The sequence below is a fragment of the Delphinapterus leucas genome, chromosome 1, assembly GCF_059928025.1.
Source record: "Delphinapterus leucas isolate spDelLeu-1000000601 "Yukka" chromosome 1, BTC_Dleu_Yukka2, whole genome shotgun sequence".
In the NCBI taxonomy this organism is placed as follows: Eukaryota; Metazoa; Chordata; class Mammalia; order Artiodactyla; family Monodontidae; genus Delphinapterus; species Delphinapterus leucas.
Window position 1 is genome coordinate 59315038 of NC_143129.1, and position 19913 is coordinate 59334950.

The window sequence follows — 19913 nt, forward strand, 5'->3', positions numbered from 1 at the left end:
GGATTGTCCTCTAGTGGTCCTAAAGGGATAACTGTCAGACTCACCAAGAGAGTGGTTGTTTCCACTGATATCGGTCAGGTAAAGGGTCACTGTTGGCCGCTGATGTTCCCCAGGCACCAGGCCATCAGATGTCAAGAAAATGAAAATTGCTGTGGCCACTCCTGGTCTATTGAAACAAACCTAGGCATAAGCACATACATGTACGAGCCATTATTTCCAGTGGGCTATCAAGGCACGTGTCACACTATTTTTATACTTCTCAAATAGCTCACCACTCATAAAGAGCTCCCTTCTCCTTTACAATGGGAAAAAACATGGAGTAGGCACAGAAAGATAGCCACAGTCACATCAAAAGTCAAAATTAGCTGGAAAGAAGATAGCTTTCAGCTACTGAGCTTCCCATCTTTTTATGAGACTTTTTATGTCAACCAATTGCTTGTCACTTGAATCTTTCTTTACATTTCTCAAAAAGATCACTCAAATAGACCATCTCTGGAGACAGTAAACTACAGCATAGGTAGACAATACCTCCCTACCTCCAAAGTGAGAGAGGTGGACAAGAGTATCACCTTGCTAACACTTTGTTCTGAAGTGGCATAGCTAATTATCCTTCCCTATCTCCTTATCTCTCCCTTAAAGTTTTTATCAGAACCTCTCACTTAGCTTTTGAACTATGCCATGGGAGAGAAGCTATTGAAGATTCGGTTGCTTCTGAGATTAGAAGCTGCCAAACTGTTTATTCTTATTCTTTTGGTGCCTCAAGCCCATATACCCTATCCATGGCTGAAGAATAAGCCAACAATGAAAATTCACAGGAAAATTCAGTTATCTATAAGAAATATACCTAGATGGCTAGACTAATTAACAAAGAAACAGTCTTTCACACTAAACTATGGATGTTTTGTCCCTGGAAATCCTTTAATATAAAAGAAAACACCTCAGAGATTGGGGAATGACCTGGAGAACTTATTTTCCATATTGAAATTATTTGATGTAGTAATTCTACTTTTATTTCCTATAGCTCAACATTACTCTTAATTTCTATTGAGAATTAACTCCAGTCTTCCCTGGTGTTGGATGGTTGTTGCATTATTAGAATCTGGTGCTGGACTGTACAACCTTCTGTGTGTATTTCTCTAGCTTTTTATCAGGTTCTGAAGGGGATAAAGCTCCAGAAAAACTGTCCTCAGTGTCAGAGCAGGGTACAACATCTAATGGCAGAGGTCTTTTCTTAAAATGGGGAGCAGGAGAGTAAAACATGTTTTCCATTTTAATAAGAATTCTTCCTTGTCTGCAGACTGATTTTTCCTGAGCCTTGGTGGTGTGTTTATAGAGTGTCCATTTGCACTGCTGGCTCAATTAGGGTGATTTTATGATTTTCAGTGGTCAATGTAGCACAACTCTCCCTTCTTCCTTTCCTCCTTTGAGGGAAAGACCAGCCACACTCTTTTTTTACAGAGTCTTTTTTTCCTCCTTTTCATTTCCCCTCTTTGAAGTAATAAATATTTCTTTATAACTTAAGAAACTTCCAGACCCATAGGTTATGGCTTGCAATACAAGGTCCTTTGTTCCTGGCTGGATGAGGGCTAGACATGAAACACACCATAAGGTAACCAGGAGCCTAATGCAAAGCCCTCAACCCCAGCCCCAAATGACATCAAAGTGCCCTGGGAACTCCCACAACCTCTTCCTTTTCATACACCACAAAAGAGACCTGAGTACTGGAAGAAAGCTCTGGGTTGTTTCCTGAGCCAGGAACAAACAGAGTCCAAACAAGTACCTGGTGGCTTTACCTCAGTAGGTCTCAGACTCGAAGAATGGAATGGCTTCAATGAGCAACAGGAGAGCTCAGTTTTCCCACTGTCTGTTGGGTCCCAAAATAGTCACCACCCACCTGAAGCTAATTTGTAGGCCTTATGGTGTGGATTTCTCCATCTTGAGGGCCCATGCCCAAAACCTCCATCTCGTTTTGCATCTCCTTGCTCTACGGGTCTTTGAATCCCAAATCACTTTGAACCTTAAAGCCTGCTCTTGGTCGCAGTGTCTCTGTGCCTTGACTTGTGGGAAGCAGCTATGCCAGGATTTCCAGTCCATGGCTTAAGTAGGAAAACCACAGGTGAGACATCAGCAGAGAAATGTTGGGATACACAAAGCAACGAGAGACAAGGGTTTGATCATGGTACTGGATGCCAAGTCTTGGGCATTTTCTCTCACAGTGACACAGAGAGGTAGCCAAACTTCATTCTCATCTGAATACCTGATATGATTCACAGTAGCAACTAGACACAAAGAAGTATAACACTCTAACACAACTATTGGAACCTCAAAAGCAGAGAGACAAGTTTGAGCCTGCACATATGTTCATAATGAATCTGAGCCACGGTAAAGGGAATCAAGTGAGTTCACCATTCTGGAGGGAGTGTTGGCCAGGCAGAACCCTGGGTTTAATCCATCTTTACTAGCTGGGTAGATCTGAACTATCCATCTCTCCTCTCTGAGCATAGGGTGCCTCTTCCACATCTGAGAAACAGATATACTACCTATCTCAGGTGGCTACTATGAGGATGAAATGAAATCACGTAAAAGCACATAGGAGAGTGCCTACCATCTAGTAAGGACTCAGTAATTCTTATTTCCAAAAAGGAATTATTTTTTATCCTGTTTATACTTCAGGAAGACAACGATAAAGAAGAAAGTTTTAAAATTAAACATACAACCATATATTTTGGTATATAGAGAATTACACTTTTATGAAATTTATGGGCTAAAAAATTTCATATATGTTTTTTTAAAATGGCACTTGTACGTGTGAACTGATACTCCAGGTTCTGCTTCCATAGTAATTGGTAATACTTGAAGCTCTTGGTATAGAATGTATCTCTACTTTATAAATGGGATATATGAAAAATATACTTTGTATATATAACTATTTTAATAGAGTTTTAAAAATTCAGTTCAATATGCATTTATTAAAAGCCTATTTTTATGTATATATAGACAAAGAAATTTCTAGAATTGGCTGTATAATTAGAAAACTAAAAGTGTATACTTTATGTGGACAAAGAAGATATTTTTAAAAGCTGCTCTTGGACTTCCCAGGTGGCGCAGTGGTTAAGAATCTGCATGCCAGGCCCTGCCCGCAGGAAGGCAAAATCCAGCCTCATCCACTGGAAAACAGGCACCAGTCCCCTCCACCGGGAAGCCTACATAACACACTGAACCAACCTTACCCAAAGGTTTGTGTTTGGGGGCAAACACAAAAAACAATGGGAAATATGAACCTGCAGCCTGTGAAAAGGAGACCCCAAATGCAGCAAGTTAACCAAAATGAGAAGACAGAGAAATACACAGAAAATGAAGGAGCAGGGTAAAAACCCACCAGACCAAACGAAGAGGAAATAGGCTGTCTACCTGGAAAAGAATTCAGAGTAATGACAGTAAAGTTGATCCAAAATCTTGGAAATAGAATGGAGAAAATACAAGAAATGCTTAACAAGGACCTAGAAGAACTAAAGAGCAAACAAACAAAGAGAAACAACACAAAAAATGAAATTTAAAATTCTCTAGAAGGAATCAATAGCAGAAAAACTGAGGCAGAAGAACGGACACGTGACCTGGAAGATAAAATAGTGGAAATAACTACTGCAGAGCGATTAAAGAAAAAAGAATGAAAAGAATTGAGGACAGTCTCAAAGACCTCTGGGACAACATTAAATGCACCAACATTCAAATTATAGGGTTCCAAAAGAAGAAGAGAAAAAGAAAGGGACTGAGAAAATATTTGAAGATATTATAGCTGAAAACTTTCCTAATATGGGAAAGGAAATAGGCAATCGAGAACACAGCACAGAGAGTCCCACAGAGGATAAATCCAAGGAGAAACATGCCAAGACACGTATTAATCAAACGATCAAAAAATAAATACAAGGAAAAATAATAAAAGCAGCAAGGAAAAGCAAGAAATAGTATACAAGGGAATTCCCATAAGGTTAACAGATGATTTCTCAGCAGAAAATCTGCGAGCCAGAAGGGAATGGCAGGACATACTTAAAGTGGTGAAAGGGAAAAACCTACAACCAAGATGACTCTACCCAGCAAGGATCTCATTCAGATTCGAAGGAAAAATAAAAAACCTTACAGACAAGCAAAGGCTATGAGAACTCAGCACTACCAAACCAGTTTTACAACAAATGCTAAAGGAAATTCTCTAGGCAGGAAACACAAGAGAAGGAAAAGACCTACAAAAACAAACCCAAAACAATTAGAAAGTGGTAATAGGAAGATATACATCAATAATTGCTGTAAATGTAAATGGATTAAATGCTACAACCAAAAGAAAAGGACTGGCTGAATGGATGCAAAAAAAGACCTGTAGAAATGCTGTCTACAAGAGACCCACTTCAGACCTAGAGACACAAACAGACTGAAAGTGAGGGCATGGAAAAAGATATTCCATGCAAATGGAAATCAAGCGAAAGCTGGAGTAGCAATTCTCATATCAGACAAAATAGACTTTAAAATAAAAGCTATTACAAGAGGGCTTCCCTGGTGGCTCAGTGGTTGAGTCTGCCTGCCGATGCAGGGAATGCAGGTTCGTGCCCTGGTCTGGGAGGATCCCACATGCCGGGGAGCGGCTGGGTCCGTGAGCCATGGCCGCTGGGCCTGCGCGTCCGGAGCCTCTGCTCCGCAACGGGAGAGGCCGCAACAGTGAGAGGCCTGTGTACCGCAAAAACAAAACAAACAAACAAACAAAAAACTATTAAAAGAGAAAAAGAAGGACACTACATAAGGATCAATCCAAGAAGAAGATATAACAACTGTAAATATTTATGTACCTAACATAGGAGCACCTCAATACATAAGGCAAATGCTAACAGCCAGAAAAGGGGAAATAGACAGTAACACAATAATAGTGGGGGACTTTAACAACCCATTTTCACCAATGGACAGATCATCCAAAATGAAAATAAATAAGGAAACACAACTTTAAATGATACATTAAACAAAATGGACTTAATTGATATTTATAGGACATTCCAGCCAAAAACAACAGAATACACGTTTTTAAAAGTTCTCATGGAAACACTCTCTAGGATAGATCATATCTTGGGTCACAAATCAAGCCTTGGAAAATTTAAGAAAATTGAAATCGTATCAAGTGTCTTTTCCGACCACAACGCTATGAGACTAGATATCAATTACAGGAAAAAAATCTGAAAAAAATACAAACACATGGAGGCTAAGCAATACACTACTAAATAAGAAAGAGATCACTGAAGAAATCAAAGAGGAAATCAAAAAATACCTAGAAACAAATGACAATGAAAACATGATGATCCAAAACCTATGGGATGCAGCAAAAGCAGTTCTAAGAGGGAAGTTTATAGCAATAAAATCTTACCTGATGAAACAAGAAACATCTCAAATAAACAACCTAACCTTACACCTAAAGCAATTAGAGAAAGAAAAGCAAACCCCAAAGTTAGCAGAAGGAAAGAAATCATGAAGATCACATCAGAAATAAATGAAAAAGAAATGAAAGAAATGATAGAAAAGATCAATAAAACTAAAAGCTGCTTCTTTGAGAAGATAAACAAAATTGATTAGCCAGACTAATCAAGAAAAAAAGAGAGAAGACTCAAATCAATAGAATTAGGAATGAAAAAGGAGAAGTAACAACTGACACTGCAGAAATACAAAGGATCATGAGAGATTACTACAGGCAATTATATGCCAATAAAATGGACAACCTGGAAGAAATGGGAAAATTCTTAGAAAATCACAACCTTCCAAGACTAAACCAGGAAGAAAAAGAAAATATAGACAGACCAATCACAAGCACTGAAATTGAAACTGTGATTAAAAATCTTCCAACAAACAAAAGCCTAGGAACAGATGGATTCACAGATGAATTCTATCAAACATTTAGAGAAGAGATAACTCCTATCCTTCTCAAAATCTTTCAAAATATAGAAGAGGGAGGAACACTCCCAAACTCTTTCTATGAGGCCACCAGCACCCTGATACCAAAGCCAAAGATGTCACAAAAAAAGAAAACTACAGGCCAATATTACTGATTAACATAGATGCAAAAATCCTCAACAAAATACTAGCAAACAGAATCCAACAGCACATTAAAAGAATCATACACCATGATCAAGTGGGGCTTATCCAAGGAATGCAAGGATCTTCAATATATGCAAATCAATCAATGTGATAAACCATATTAACAAATTGAAGGAGAAAAACTATATGATCATCTCAATAGATGCAGAAGAAGCTTTTGACAAAATTCAAAACCCATTTATGATAAAAAGCCTCCAGAAAGTAGGCATAGAGGGAACTTACCTCAACATAATAAAGGTCATATATGACAAACCAACAGCCAACATCGTTCTCAATGGTGAAAAACTGAAATCATTTCCACAAAGATCAGGAACAAGGCAAGGTTGCCTGTCTCACCGCTATTATTCAACATAGTTTTGGAAGTTTTAGCAACAGCAATCATAGAAGAAAAACAAATAAAATGAATACAAATTGGAAAAGAAGAAGTAAAACTGTCACTGTTTGCACATGACATGATACTCTACATAGAGAATCCTAAAGACGCTACCAGAAAACTACTAGAGCTAATCAATGAATCTGGTAAAGTAGCAGGACAAAAAATTAATGCACAGAAATCTCTTGCAATCCTATACACTAATGATGAAAAATCTGAAAGAGAAATTAAGGAAACACTCCCATTTACTATTGCAACAAAAAGAATAAAATACCTAGGAATAAACCTAACTAAGGAGACAAAAGACCCATATGCAGAAAACTATAAGACACTGATGGAAGAAATTAAAGATGATACAAACAGACAGAGAGATATACCATGTTCTTGGATTGGAAGAATCAATATTGTGAAAATGACTATACTACCCAAAGCAATCTACAGATTCAATGCAATCCCTATCAAACTACCACTGGCATTTTTCACAGAAGTAGAACAAAAATTTCACAATCTTTATGGAAACACAAAAGACCCTGAATAGCCAAAGCAATCTTGAGAAAGAAAAACAGAGCTGGAGGAATCAGGCACTCTGACTTCAGACTATACTACAAAGCTACAGTAATCAAGACAGCATGGTACTGGCACAAAAACAGAAATATAGATCAATGGAACAGAATAGAAATCCCAGAGAAACCCAAGAAGATATGGTCACCTTATCTTGATAAAGGAGGCAAGAATATACAATGGAGGAAAGACAGCTGCTTCAATAAGTGGTGCTGGGAAAACTGGACAGCTACATGTAAAAGAATGAAATTAGAACACTCCCTAAAACCATACACAAAAATAAACTCAAAATGGATTAAAGACCTAAATGTAAGGCCAGACACTATAAAACTCTTAGAGGAATAAATAGGCAAAACACACTATGACATAAATCACAGCAAGATCCTTTTTGGCTACCTCCTACAAAAAAATGGAAATAAAAACAAAAATAAACAAATGGGACCTAATGAAACTTAAAAGCTTTTGCAAAGCAAAGGAACCAAAAACAAGACGAAAAGACAACCTCAGAATGGGAGAAAATACTTGCAAACGAAGCAACTGACAAAGGATTAATCTTCAAAATATACAAGCAGCTCATGTAGCTCAGTATCCAAAAAACAAACAACCCAATCCAGAAATGGGCAGAAGGCCTAAATAGACATTTCTCCACAGAAGATATACAGATTGCCAACAAACACATGAAAAGATGCTCAACGTTACTAATCATTAGAGAAATGCAGATCAAAACTACAATGAGGTATCATCTTGCGCTGGTCAGAATGGCCATCATCAAAAAATCTACAAACAATAAAAGCTTGAGAGGGTGTGGAGAAAAGGGAACCCTCTTGCACTATTAGTGGGAATGTAAATTAATACAGCCACTATGCAGAACAGTAGGGAGGTTCCTTAAAAAACTAAAAATAGAACTACCATCTGACCCAGCAATCCCACTACTGGGCATATACCCTGTGAAAACCATAATTCAAAAAGAGTCATGTACCACAGTATTCATTGCAGCTCTATTTACAATAGCCAGGACATGGAAGCAACCTAAGTGTCCATCGACAGATGAATGGATAAAGAAGATGTGGCACATATATACAATGGAATATTTCTCAGCCATAAAAGGAAGCGAAATTGAGTTATTTGTAGTGAGGTGGATTGACCTAGAGACAGAGTGAAGTAAGTCAGAAATAGAAAACCAAATACCGTATTCTAACCCATTCTAACCCATATATGTGGAATCTAAAAAAAGAAAAAAAGGTTCTGAAGAACCTAGGGGCAGGACAGGAATAAAGACGCAGCTGTAGAGAATGGACTTGAGGACATGGGGAGGGGGAAGGGTATGCTGGAACGAAGTGAGTGAGTGGCATGGACTTATATATACACTACCAAATGTAAAATAGATAGCTAGTGGTAAGCAGCCGCATAGCACAGGGAGATCAGCTAGGTGCTCTGTGACCACCTAGAAGGGTGGGATAGGGAGGGTGGGAGGGAGATGCAAGGAGGAGGAGATATGGGCATATATGTACACATATAGCTGATTCACTTTGTTATACAGCAGAAACTAACACACCATTGCAATTATTCTCCAATAAAGATGTTAAAAAAAAAAAAAAAGAATCCACCTGCCAATGCAGGGGACATGGGTTCAGTGCCTCGTCCGGGAAGATCCAACATTCTGCGGAGCAACTAAGCCTACGTGCCACAACTAGTTAGCTTGTGCTCTAGAGCCCGTGAGCCACAAGTACTGAAGCCTGCATGCCTAGAGCCCGTGCTCTGGAACAAGAGACTCCACCACCACAATGAGAAGGCTGCACACTGCAACGAAGAGTAGCCCTTGCTCGCCACAACTAGAGAAAGCCCGTGTGCAGCAACGAAGACCCAACGCAGCCAAAAAAATTTTATTATAAAGAAAATAATAAGCTGGTCTTTCCACAGCCAAGCAGAGCTATTTTAATATATATAATGGTCTAGGCTATTTTTATTTTTTATGAAATAAATAATGGATTTTATGTTCCTAAATGTGAAAATAGGTATTGGCCGGAGCAGAAAATTTGTCAACACAAATCTCTGCTCATTCTACCCCATGTCACCTTTGCCACTACAAGTATGACACTCCTCTAATCAGCACATCAAATGTACAATATGAAGAGCAGCCCCTTTCAGGACAAAGCACACCAGATGCACCTCCTCGGGGACTATTCAGGTCTGAAATGAGGACCAGGCATGGCCCAAGAGAAAAGTCCAAGATGCTAAGAGGTCAAGGGACTTGTAAGCTTTATTTGTAAAGTTTTATTATTTGTTTTAACAAGGAGATTGCATTTATGTATTACAGGGCAATATAAAATTAATTTGAATGTGGCTTTTATGAAGAAGACAAAGTATAGTTAGATATCAGAAAGGAGGCAAGATCTTTTAGAAAAGCAATTGATTCTCAGGACTGAGGAACAGTCTAAAAATAAAATGTTTGCCAGTGAAATTAGCTCAGTGAATCTCCAGCAAAGTACTTTGAAACAGAGAAAATATGGATTAGATAGATATAGATAGATAGATAATAGGAAGATAGATAGATAGATAGATAGATAGATAGTTAGATAGATAGATGATAGGCAGATAGGCTGAGACTTACTGATAGAGTGGAAAACCAGTCCTGTACACTCAATTGCTTTCCATCCAAAGCCTTCACATTAACTGCTGGATCTAACTTCTGGCCACTTGTGGGGGGTAAGACTGAAAGAATGTTTTCTTGGTGCAGAACTGTTGGGGCTTAAGAAATCCCTCTTCAATCTGCCTGCTGGGTACAAACACACTTAATAGACTCCCAGACCAAGCATTTCGACGTCCAGGTCATCCTTTGTGGAGGTACCTGGACAGCAGAACATAAAACTATACCACAAACTTGAAAAGAATCTTCTCTGAGGTTTTAAAATGCTTTTGGTTATTACTGAGATGTTATTTTTTGTGTGTGCTTTTCCATTTTCATTCATCTATGGCACTTCCTGATTCCAGAGAGAAAGGGAAGGCCCTTGAACAGGAGAAAGTGAGCACATATTATTTTCATTTTGCATAGCACTATACAGTTTGCCAAACATGATCACATGCCTTGCTGGAGCCTCCAATAAGCTCATTGGGTTTTTGTTCCTATTTGAGACCTTTTTATTATAATATCCCCAGGATACAAAGGTTATACTATACAAGTGAAACGTAGGATTCTGAGAGCTTAAGTGACTTCCTCTAGCTGAATGCTAGACAGTTAGGAATTTGGGTTTTCTGTGTTCTTCTGACTGCCCAGGGATTCCTAATTTGGGTTAGCAGAAAATAACAAATTTGTTAGAAAATTTGTTGATGTGTGTGCCCTCTCTCCCCACAAAAAAATGAAGTCACATAAATACTTAGATATAAAAAAGTTATACTATTTCAGGGAGCTAAGAGAACACTTTGAAAGCCATTCATTAGGGTCAACAGAAATTAGATTAAGAATGCTTACACAATTGGTTGACCCACATGGTTTTTTTTGTAGGTGGAAAGCTATCAAATATTGGCAATTTTATACGGTTCACCCTAATAATATTGCTGTCTATGTAGACTTAAGAAATTTGACAAGGGAGACATTAACTCTCAAAGTTTCAAGGTATGTTACCTGAAGTCCAAATCTAACAGATGAAGGGAAGGTGTGAGGCAACTAGATTCTTGTCTCTGAGCTTGAGGCCTCTTGGTGGCCTCTGTACTTGAGGATGTGAGTCAAAATGTGGAGGGGGTTTTGAACCTGGTTTGACTTCCTTCCCGTGTTCAAGCTCCTGTCTCTCTTGATATTGGTCAAAACCCAGTTGATTTCTAGTGTTATTCCTTCATAGTACAAGTAAGGTTATAAACACCATGAGCTTATGTAGTCCTTTTTTCAGAAGAGTGAGGTCAACTTGTCATTTTATGAAATGAAGAAGAAACCTCCCTTATGACCCCCACCACCCAGGAGGAGGCATTTGACAATGTATGATTTGGCAAGTCAGTGGAAGGGCTCAGATCAAAATCAGCTTATTGGCTCAATTCAATTCTAAGAGCATCTCCTCATTTGTGATTTCAGACACCAGGGCTAAGTCTGCAGAGAATTCGTGTTAGAAGAATTTGAGAGACTCAGAGGGGGATCAGAAAGGCAAAACCAAATCTGTAGTGAATACTGTGGTGTACCACTGAAATCCCCTTCTTCATGACTGAGCATTCAGCTCACATCAAGTCTCTTTCCAGAAACCGCCCTCAGAGAAAGAAAGCCTCCACAAGGTTATGCCACTTCCCTGGAGTAGGGGGAGAGAAGAAACCCATGTCCAATGGCCTTTTCATAGGATTGAGTGGTATACAAGGTGGGACAACTCTGAAGGGCCATCGTAGCTCCCTGTAGGATGCTGACACTTTTGTGTGGCTGTTTCATAGTTCTACTCCTCTCTCTGCCAACTCCTAGTTCTTTCATTCCCCCATAGGTGTTGATTCCAAGGAAAGTTCTTGATAAACTTTTCTGCAAATCTTTATCTCAGAGTCTGAATCCTGGGGAAACTCCACTTAAGACAAAGTCTGAGAATGAGAAAAGGTATTACGAAATACAGATAATGAAGGTTCTCTTGGGAACGAGAATGCATAAGTGAGGGGATGAGGGATTCAATGGAGAGCCAAGAAATCTTCCCTTCTGGTTAAAAAAAAAATTGCTATTCCAATTATTTATGAAACTTAGAGTCTGCTAAGTTGTCATAACTAGGGCCTGCAAAAGCTTTCATGTAAAATCAAAGTTAGATTAGTAGCAATCAGATAGGAAAATGGAAAATGAGTCTTTTACCTCTGGGGATAAACTGTTTAGCCACAGGGAGATGCAGTTCCTCTTTCAGTGCACTAGGCTAGTTTTTGATGGAAATTAAAATCATATATGCATAGTCATCTTTGCTTTTTTAGGATTCCCAGAGACTGCAGGAATCCATGTAGGTTAATTTTCCAAAGAGAAAATTTTATTTTGGAAAGCAAGAACTTTTCAGAAATTTAAATCATGTGTACAGAAATAATCACAATATAAATTAGAAATTTTTCTTCCCTCTTAAAAAGAGAATTCTGTACCTCAGTGAATTTTCACTTGATAATTGGAGGCATCATTTTGAACATCAATTATTTTACTGAATGATGAGATAACAATCCTCTAAAGTAGTGCTTCTCAAACTTTAATGTGCACACAAATCACCTGAGAATCATGTTTAAATGCAGATTCTGATTTAGTAGATCTGAGATTCTGTATTTCTACCTAGATCTCATGTGACACTGATACTTTTGGAAGCCAACCATATTTTGAGTAGGAGAGCTCTAAAAGTATCAATAGATATAATTAACTTTGTCCTTAGCATTTGATAGCCTAAGACTACAATTATTATATTAATCATATTTGTTTATTATATCATTCTTTTTAAAATTCACCATCAAACTTGAAATAAAATGCAGAGCTGGAAGGAATCATCTGGTCCAAGAACCTCATTTTAACTCTAAGAAAAATGGTGCCCAAGAAGGATATATGATTTATATAAGGTCATAACTGATAAATGGTAAAAACAGAGCTTACAATGTTCCTCTGAGCATATATTTTTAGTCAGTTTCTAACTCCCTGACTAAATTGGTAGCACCTTTCCTGTAAAAGACTGAAATTCAGATAACTAATATTTTTAGAAATCTGTATAAAGTGAATAGACTCTGACAAAGGGCCTTGTCAACTTTTCTATGAATAAAGTCAAAGAATCCAAAGTTGTGACTGGACTAGGTGCCTTCTACACATGAGCTTTTTCTTTTTTGCTAAATTATGAAATCTGGACAGCTTTCTGTATGGTTGTGGTGTTCTGGATGGACCTCTGAATAGAGGATTACCTTCTAATTTATTAAATAAAAAAATCAGAAGAGTTGCTAGATTTAGCAAAAACAAACGGCACACCACATAAATTAAAATGTCAAAGAAAAAAGTTTTTTTAGCATAAGTATGCCATTAATATAGCATAGGACTATAACAGATACACAAAACCTGTAATAGATAATGAAAAAGGAAACTAAGCATATCACTAAAAAAAGTCATCAAACCACAAAGGAAGAGATCAAGAGAAAGGCTAGTAAAAAGAGAAACTACAAAACAGCGAGGAAACAACTAACAAAATGTCAATAAGTGCATACTTATCAATAATTACTTTAAATGTAAATAGGCTCAATTCTCCAATCAAAAGACATAAAGTTGCTGACTGAACAAAAAATATACAAAACCCATCTAATAACACTTATAGAATCTCATTTCAGACATAAAGACATACACAGACTGAAAGTGAAAGGATGGAAAAAGATGTTCCATGCAAATGGAAACCAAAAGAAAGTTGAGGTAGCTCTTCTTATATCAGACAAAATAGACTTTAAAACAAAGACTGTAATAAAGACAAGGAGGACATTACATATTGATAAAGGCATCAATCCAACAAAGAGATAAAACTACTGTAAATATTTATAAACTCAACATAGGAGCACCGAAATATATAAAGCAAATGTTAACAGACATAAGGGGAGACATTGGCAACAATCGATAATAGTAGGGGACGTTAATACTCCACTTACATCAATGGACAGAAAATCAATACAGAAACATAGGCTTTAAACAACAAAATAGACCAGATGAACTTAGATATATACGGAATATTCAATCCAAAAACAACAGAATACATATTCTTCAAAGTGCACATGAAACGTTCTCAAGATAGATCATATGTTAGGGCACAAAACAAGTCTTAACAAATTTAAGAAGATTGAAATCATATTAAGCATATTTTCTGACCACAATTGTATGAACTAGAAATCAGTTACAAGGAGAAAACTGGAAAATCCACAAACATGTGAAGACTAAACAACATGCTACTGAACACCAATGTGTCAATGAAGAAATCAAAAGAGAAACCATAAAATACCTTGATACAAATGAAAATGGAAATACAATATACCAATACTAATAGGATGCAGCTAAAGCAGTTTTAATAGGGAAGTTCATAGAAATAAATGGCTACCTCAAGAAATAAGAAAAATCTCAAATAAACAATCTAACTTTACAACTAAAGGAACTAGAAAAAGAAGAACACACAAAGCCTGAAGAAGGAAGGAAATAACAAAGAATAGAGCAAAAATAAATAATATAAAGAATAGAAAGACAATAGAAAACATCAATGAAACTAAGCCCTGATTCTTTGAAAAGATCAACAAAATTGAAACACCTTTAGCCAGATTCACCGAGAAAAAAAAAAGAGAGAGGTTTCAAATAAATAAAATCAGAAATGAAAGGGGAGATGTTACAACAGGCACCACAGAAATACAAAGAATCATAAGAGATTACTAAATACAATTATACACCAACAAATTGAACAACCTAAAAGAAATGGACGAATTACTAGAAACATACAACCTTCCAAGAGCAAATAATGAAGAAACAGAAAATCTGGACAGACCAATTACTAGTAAGGAGACTAAATCATTAATTTAAAAACTCTGTACAAACAAGTCCAGGATGAGACATCTATACTGGTGAATTCTACCAAACATTTAAAGAATTGAAGCCAATTCTTGAACTCTTCAAAACACAGCAGAGGAGGGAACATTTCCAAACTCATTTTATGAGGCCAGCATTAGCCTGGTACCAAAACCAGACAGGGATACCACAACAAAAGAAAATTACAGGTTAATATTCCTGATGAACATAGATGAAAAAAATCCTTATCAAAATACTAGCAAACCAAATTCAACATTACGTTAAAAAGATCATATACCATGATCAAGTGGAATTTATTCCAGAGATGAAAGGATGGTTCAAACATTTGCAAATTAATCAACATGATACACCACGTTAAGAAAATGAAGGATAAAAATCATATGATCATCTTAATAGATGCAGAAAAAGCATGTGACAAAATTCAACATCGATTTATGATAAAAAAAATCTCAACAAAGTGGGTATACAGGAAACACACCTCAACATAATAAAGGCCATATATGACAAGTCCACAGCTAACATCATATCGGTGGTGAAAAGTTGAAAACATTTCCTCCAAGATCAGGAACAAGACAAGGATGCCCACTTCTGCCACTTTTATTCAACATAGTATTGGATGTTCTAGCCAGAGGATTAGGCAAGAAAAAGAAATAATGGGCATTCTACTCGGAAAGGGAGAAGAAAAACTGTCACTATTTGCAAATGACACGATTTTATATATAGAAAACCCTAAAGACTCCACCAAAAAAGTATTAGAACTAATAAGTGAATTCAGTGAAGTCGCAGGATACAAAATCAATATATAGAACTGGTTGCATTTCTAAATGCTAATAACAAAAGAAAGAAAAATTAAGAAAACAGTCCCACTTACAATTACATAAAAAGAATAAAATACCTAGAAATAAATTTAATCAAGGTGGTGAAAGACCTGTACTCTGAAAACTGTTAGAATGACTACTTTCAAAAAGATAAGAAATAACAAGTATTGGGAAAGATGTGGAGAAAGGGCAATGCTGTGCACAGTTGGTGGGAATGTATATTGGTGCAGTAACTAAGGAAAATAGTATGGAGGTTCCTCAAAATTTTTTATTTTTTAAAAAATAGAACCACCATGTGTGATCCAGCAATTCCACTTCTGGGTTTTTAGCCAAAGAAAATGAAAAGACTAATTCAAAAAGATAAATGCACCCATATGTTCATTGCAGCATAATTTACAATAGCCTACATATGGAAACAACCTAAGTGTCCATCAATGGATGAATATATAAAGAAAATGTGGCACATGTATATACAATGGAATATTATTCAGCCATAAAAAAACGAGATCTTGCCATTTCTGACAACATGGATGGATTACGCTAAGTGAAATAAGTCAGATAGAAAAAGACAAATACCACATGACCTCACTTATATATGGAATTTTTTAAAAAAACAGAAAAAGCAAGCTCATAGATACAGAGAACAGATTAGTGTTTGCCAGAGGTGGGCAGTAGGGAGTAGGCAAAACAGGTGAAGAGAGTCAAAAGATACAAACTTTCAGTTATAAAGTCAAGGACATGTACTGTACAGCATGGAGACTATAGTTAATACTGTATTGCGTATTCGAAATTTGCTAAAAGAGTCGATCTTAAAAGCTCTCATCACAAGAAAAAAAATTTGTAACTAAGTATGGTGATGTTAACTAGACTCACTGTGGTGATCATTTCCCAATATATACAAATATTGAATCATTATGTTGTACACCTAAAACTAAGATAATCTTGTATGTAAATTATACCTCAATAAAATAAATAAGTAAATAATTTTCAAATAAAGAACAAAAGAAAGAAGAGCAAAAAACACAAATTTTTAAAATAAAAGAAATGGAGAAAGGATTTTGTAGATATTTGTGTATATAAACAAAAAGAGAGAAAAATGATAAGAGTGGAGACACTTTTTGCCCAGTTAATGGAAAATACACATTTCTAGTACACACTGGTCCTTAATTTCTGAATGAATAAAGATTACTACTTAAGTGCTTCCTAGGGCCAAGCGGAGGAGGAAAAGAAATCTAATATTGATATAATTGGCACAATAGAAAAGCTGTTATGCTCTGAAAAATCAGTGCTAGAAACAAAATGTTATTAAAATTACATTATTTTAAAAAGAAATTATGAGTTATTACAAAATTCATAGGGCTGATTGACAATAAAAGGACTATATATCAACATCTGTGGACTACAATAAAAGTAACACATAGAGGGAAAATTTATGGAACAGTGAAAAATTATCCAAGTGTCCAACACAAGAAGCTAAAAAATAACATCATTGTAAATCCAGAGAAAAAGGAAGGGAAGAAATAATAAAGAAAAGGATAGAAATCAGTGAATTTGAGAATAGCAACTAGAATAAAAACAGAAATTAACAAAACTAAAATTTGTTCTTTGAAGAAGTCCTAGGCATGAGTAATTAAGAAAAAAGAAAAAGAAGTTTCAAAAATTACAATATAAAGGGAGTGATGACTATACCTAAAATAGAGATGAGTCATAATAAAAACACATTATGAAAAACTATCAGTACTAAATTTGAATATGTGGAAGAACTTAATAAATTTCTAGAAATATCTAGTAGCTCAAAATTAGAAAAGAGGAATTGAATATATTAATAAAAATCAAATAAATTTAAATAACAATCATAAATATTTCCTTGTAAAAGCCCCAGGCCCAATTGGTTTTACAAGTGGGTTCTGAAATATTTTGAAGGAACAGATAATCCTTATTTTATACAAGTAGTTTCAAAAAATAAAAAAGAAGGAAAACTGTTCAAATAATTTTATGAGACTTGTATAATCTAAATATTCAAAAAAGAAATATATAAACTAATTTCACATATAAATACAAAAGCAAAAATCCAAGATTAAAAATTAACTAATAAAATTGAAGACTATACTTAATATATAATATATAATAAAATGTAGGTTCACTTTACAAAGGCAAACATGATTTGATAGCTAAAAAAAAAAAAAAAAATCAGGTCAAGATGGTCGAGTAGGAGGATGTGGAGTTTGTGTCTCCTCACCACTAGGGCACCTAACAGGTACTGGCAGGGGACCTTGGACACCTAATGGGATGGGAGGAAGCCCTGTGTGACTGGGTAGGACATGGGAGGGAAGGAGGGGGGAAGGAAAAGTGGAGGTGGGATGACACTGGTGTCCCTGACGGGCAGCTGGGGGAGGGGAGATGTTCCCATGATAGGAGGGGCCCACTCATGGCAAGGGAATCAGCAATGATGGGGAGAGGCCTTTGGGGGATCAGGGGATTGGAGGGGAAATGCAGCCAGCATCACCACCGCCTGCTTGGTCCCCAGTGAGCCTGCTGGGGACTGAGGGCTGAACCTTCGCCCTCCAGGGCCCCCTCCAGCCACATGGGTCCTGGGGGCATGGGAGGGACGGAGGGGGGATGAAAAGTAGAGACAGGATAGAACCAGCAATCCTGAGGGGCGGCTGGGGGAAGAGAGGGGTTTCCATGCTTGGAGGGGCCCACTCACAGTGAGGGGATTAGTGGGGAAGGGGAGAGAACTTCAAGGGATCAGGACATTGGAGGGGAATGTGGTCAGCATCTCCCCAACCTGCTCAGACCCCAGAATGACTGTTGGGGTCCTGGGCCTGAACCTCTGCCCTCCAGGGCCCCTTCTGGTTGTGCGGGTCCTGAACCAAAGCCTTGTCCCACCCCCACCCCCACCGCCCACTGCCCAGGCCTTTTCTGGCCATTTTTTTTGTGTGTGTGGTTCTGTTTGCTTTTTTGTTGTTGTTTCAATATTATTTTTCTAAAGTATTTTTTATTTTTCTAATTTTATTTTATTTTTTATTCTTTGTTATTCTTCTGCTCCTTTATATTGTTGCCTTTTTTATTTTTCTTTTTTTTGCCAAACCTTGCAACTTGTGGGGTCTTGGTTCCCAGGTCAGGGGTTGGGCCTGAGCTCCTGTGGTGGGAGCACCGAGTCAAAACTGCTGGACTAACAGAGAACCTCAGACCCCAGGGAATATTAATCAGTGTGAGCTCTCCTGGAGGTCCTCATTTTGGCACCAAGCTGGCTCCACCTAACTGTGTACAAACTCCTGTGCTGGATAGCTCAGGCCAAACAACCAGCAAGAAAGGAACACAGTCCCACCCATCAAAAAAAATGAGATGAAAAAAAAATGTTACAGATGAAGGAGCAAGGTGAAAAGCTACAAGATCAAATAAATGAAGAGGAAATAGGCAACATACCTAAAAAAGAATTCAGAGTAATGTTAGTAAAGATGATCCAGAATATCAGAAATAGAATGGAGGCACGGATTGTGAAAATACAAGAAATATTTAACAAGGACGTAGAAGAACTAAAGAACAAACAAAGAGTGGTGAACAACACAGTAACTGAAATGAAAAATACACTAGAAGGAATCAACAGCACAATAACTGAAGCAAAAGAACAAATAACTGAGCTGGAAGATAGAATGGTGGAAATAACTGCTGAGGAACACAATAAAGAAAAAAGAATGAAATGAAATTAGGACAGTCTCAGAGACCTCTGGGACAACATTAAACACACTAACATTCAATTTATAGAGGTCTCAGAAGAAGAGAAAGAGAAAGGGTCTGAGAAAATATTTGAAGAGATTATAGACGAAAACTTCCCTAACATGGGAAAGGAAATAGTCCATCAAGCCCAGGAAGTGCAGAGAGTCCCATATAGAATAAACCCAAGGAGAAACAGGATGAGACACATATTAATCAAACTATCAAAAATTAAATACAAAGAAAAAATATTAAAAGCAGCAAGTGAAAAGCAACAAATAACATAAAAGGGAATCTCCATAAGGTTATCAGCTGATTTTTCAGCAGAAACTCTGCAGGCCAGAAGGGAGAGGCAGGATATATTTAAAGTGATGAAAGGGAAAAACTTACAACCAAGATTACTCTACTCAGCAAGGATCTCATTCAGATTCGACAGAGAAATCAAAAGCTTTACAAACAAGCAAAAGCTAAGAGAATTCAGCACCACCAAACCAGCTCTACAACAAGCTAAAGGAACTTACTTCTCTAGATGGGAAACACATGAGAAGAAAAAGACGCACAAAAACAAACACAAACAATTAAGAAAATGGTAATAGGAAAGTACATATCAATAATAACTGCAAATGTAAATGGATTAAATGCTCCAACCAAAAGATACAGACTGGCTGAATGGATACAAAAACAAGCCCCATATATATGCTGTCTATAAGAGATCCACTTCAGACCTAGACACATACAGACTGAAAGTGAGGGGATGAAAAAATACTCCATGCAAATGGAAATCAAAAGAAGCTGGAGTAGCAAT

At 37.0% G+C, this 19913-nt stretch overlaps 1 protein-coding gene across 1 annotated transcript in view; it reads right to left on the reverse strand.

The window, feature by feature from the left end:
* PAPPA2 (pappalysin 2) overlaps positions 1–19913 on the reverse strand; it is a 313770-nt gene that overhangs the window by 102436 nt on the left and 191421 nt on the right. Inside the window, exon 13 of the mRNA XM_022556566.2 lies at positions 45–180. Within this exon, the coding sequence (XP_022412274.1) occupies positions 45–180 (136 nt within the window). The remainder of the gene's footprint in view (positions 1–44; positions 181–19913) is intronic.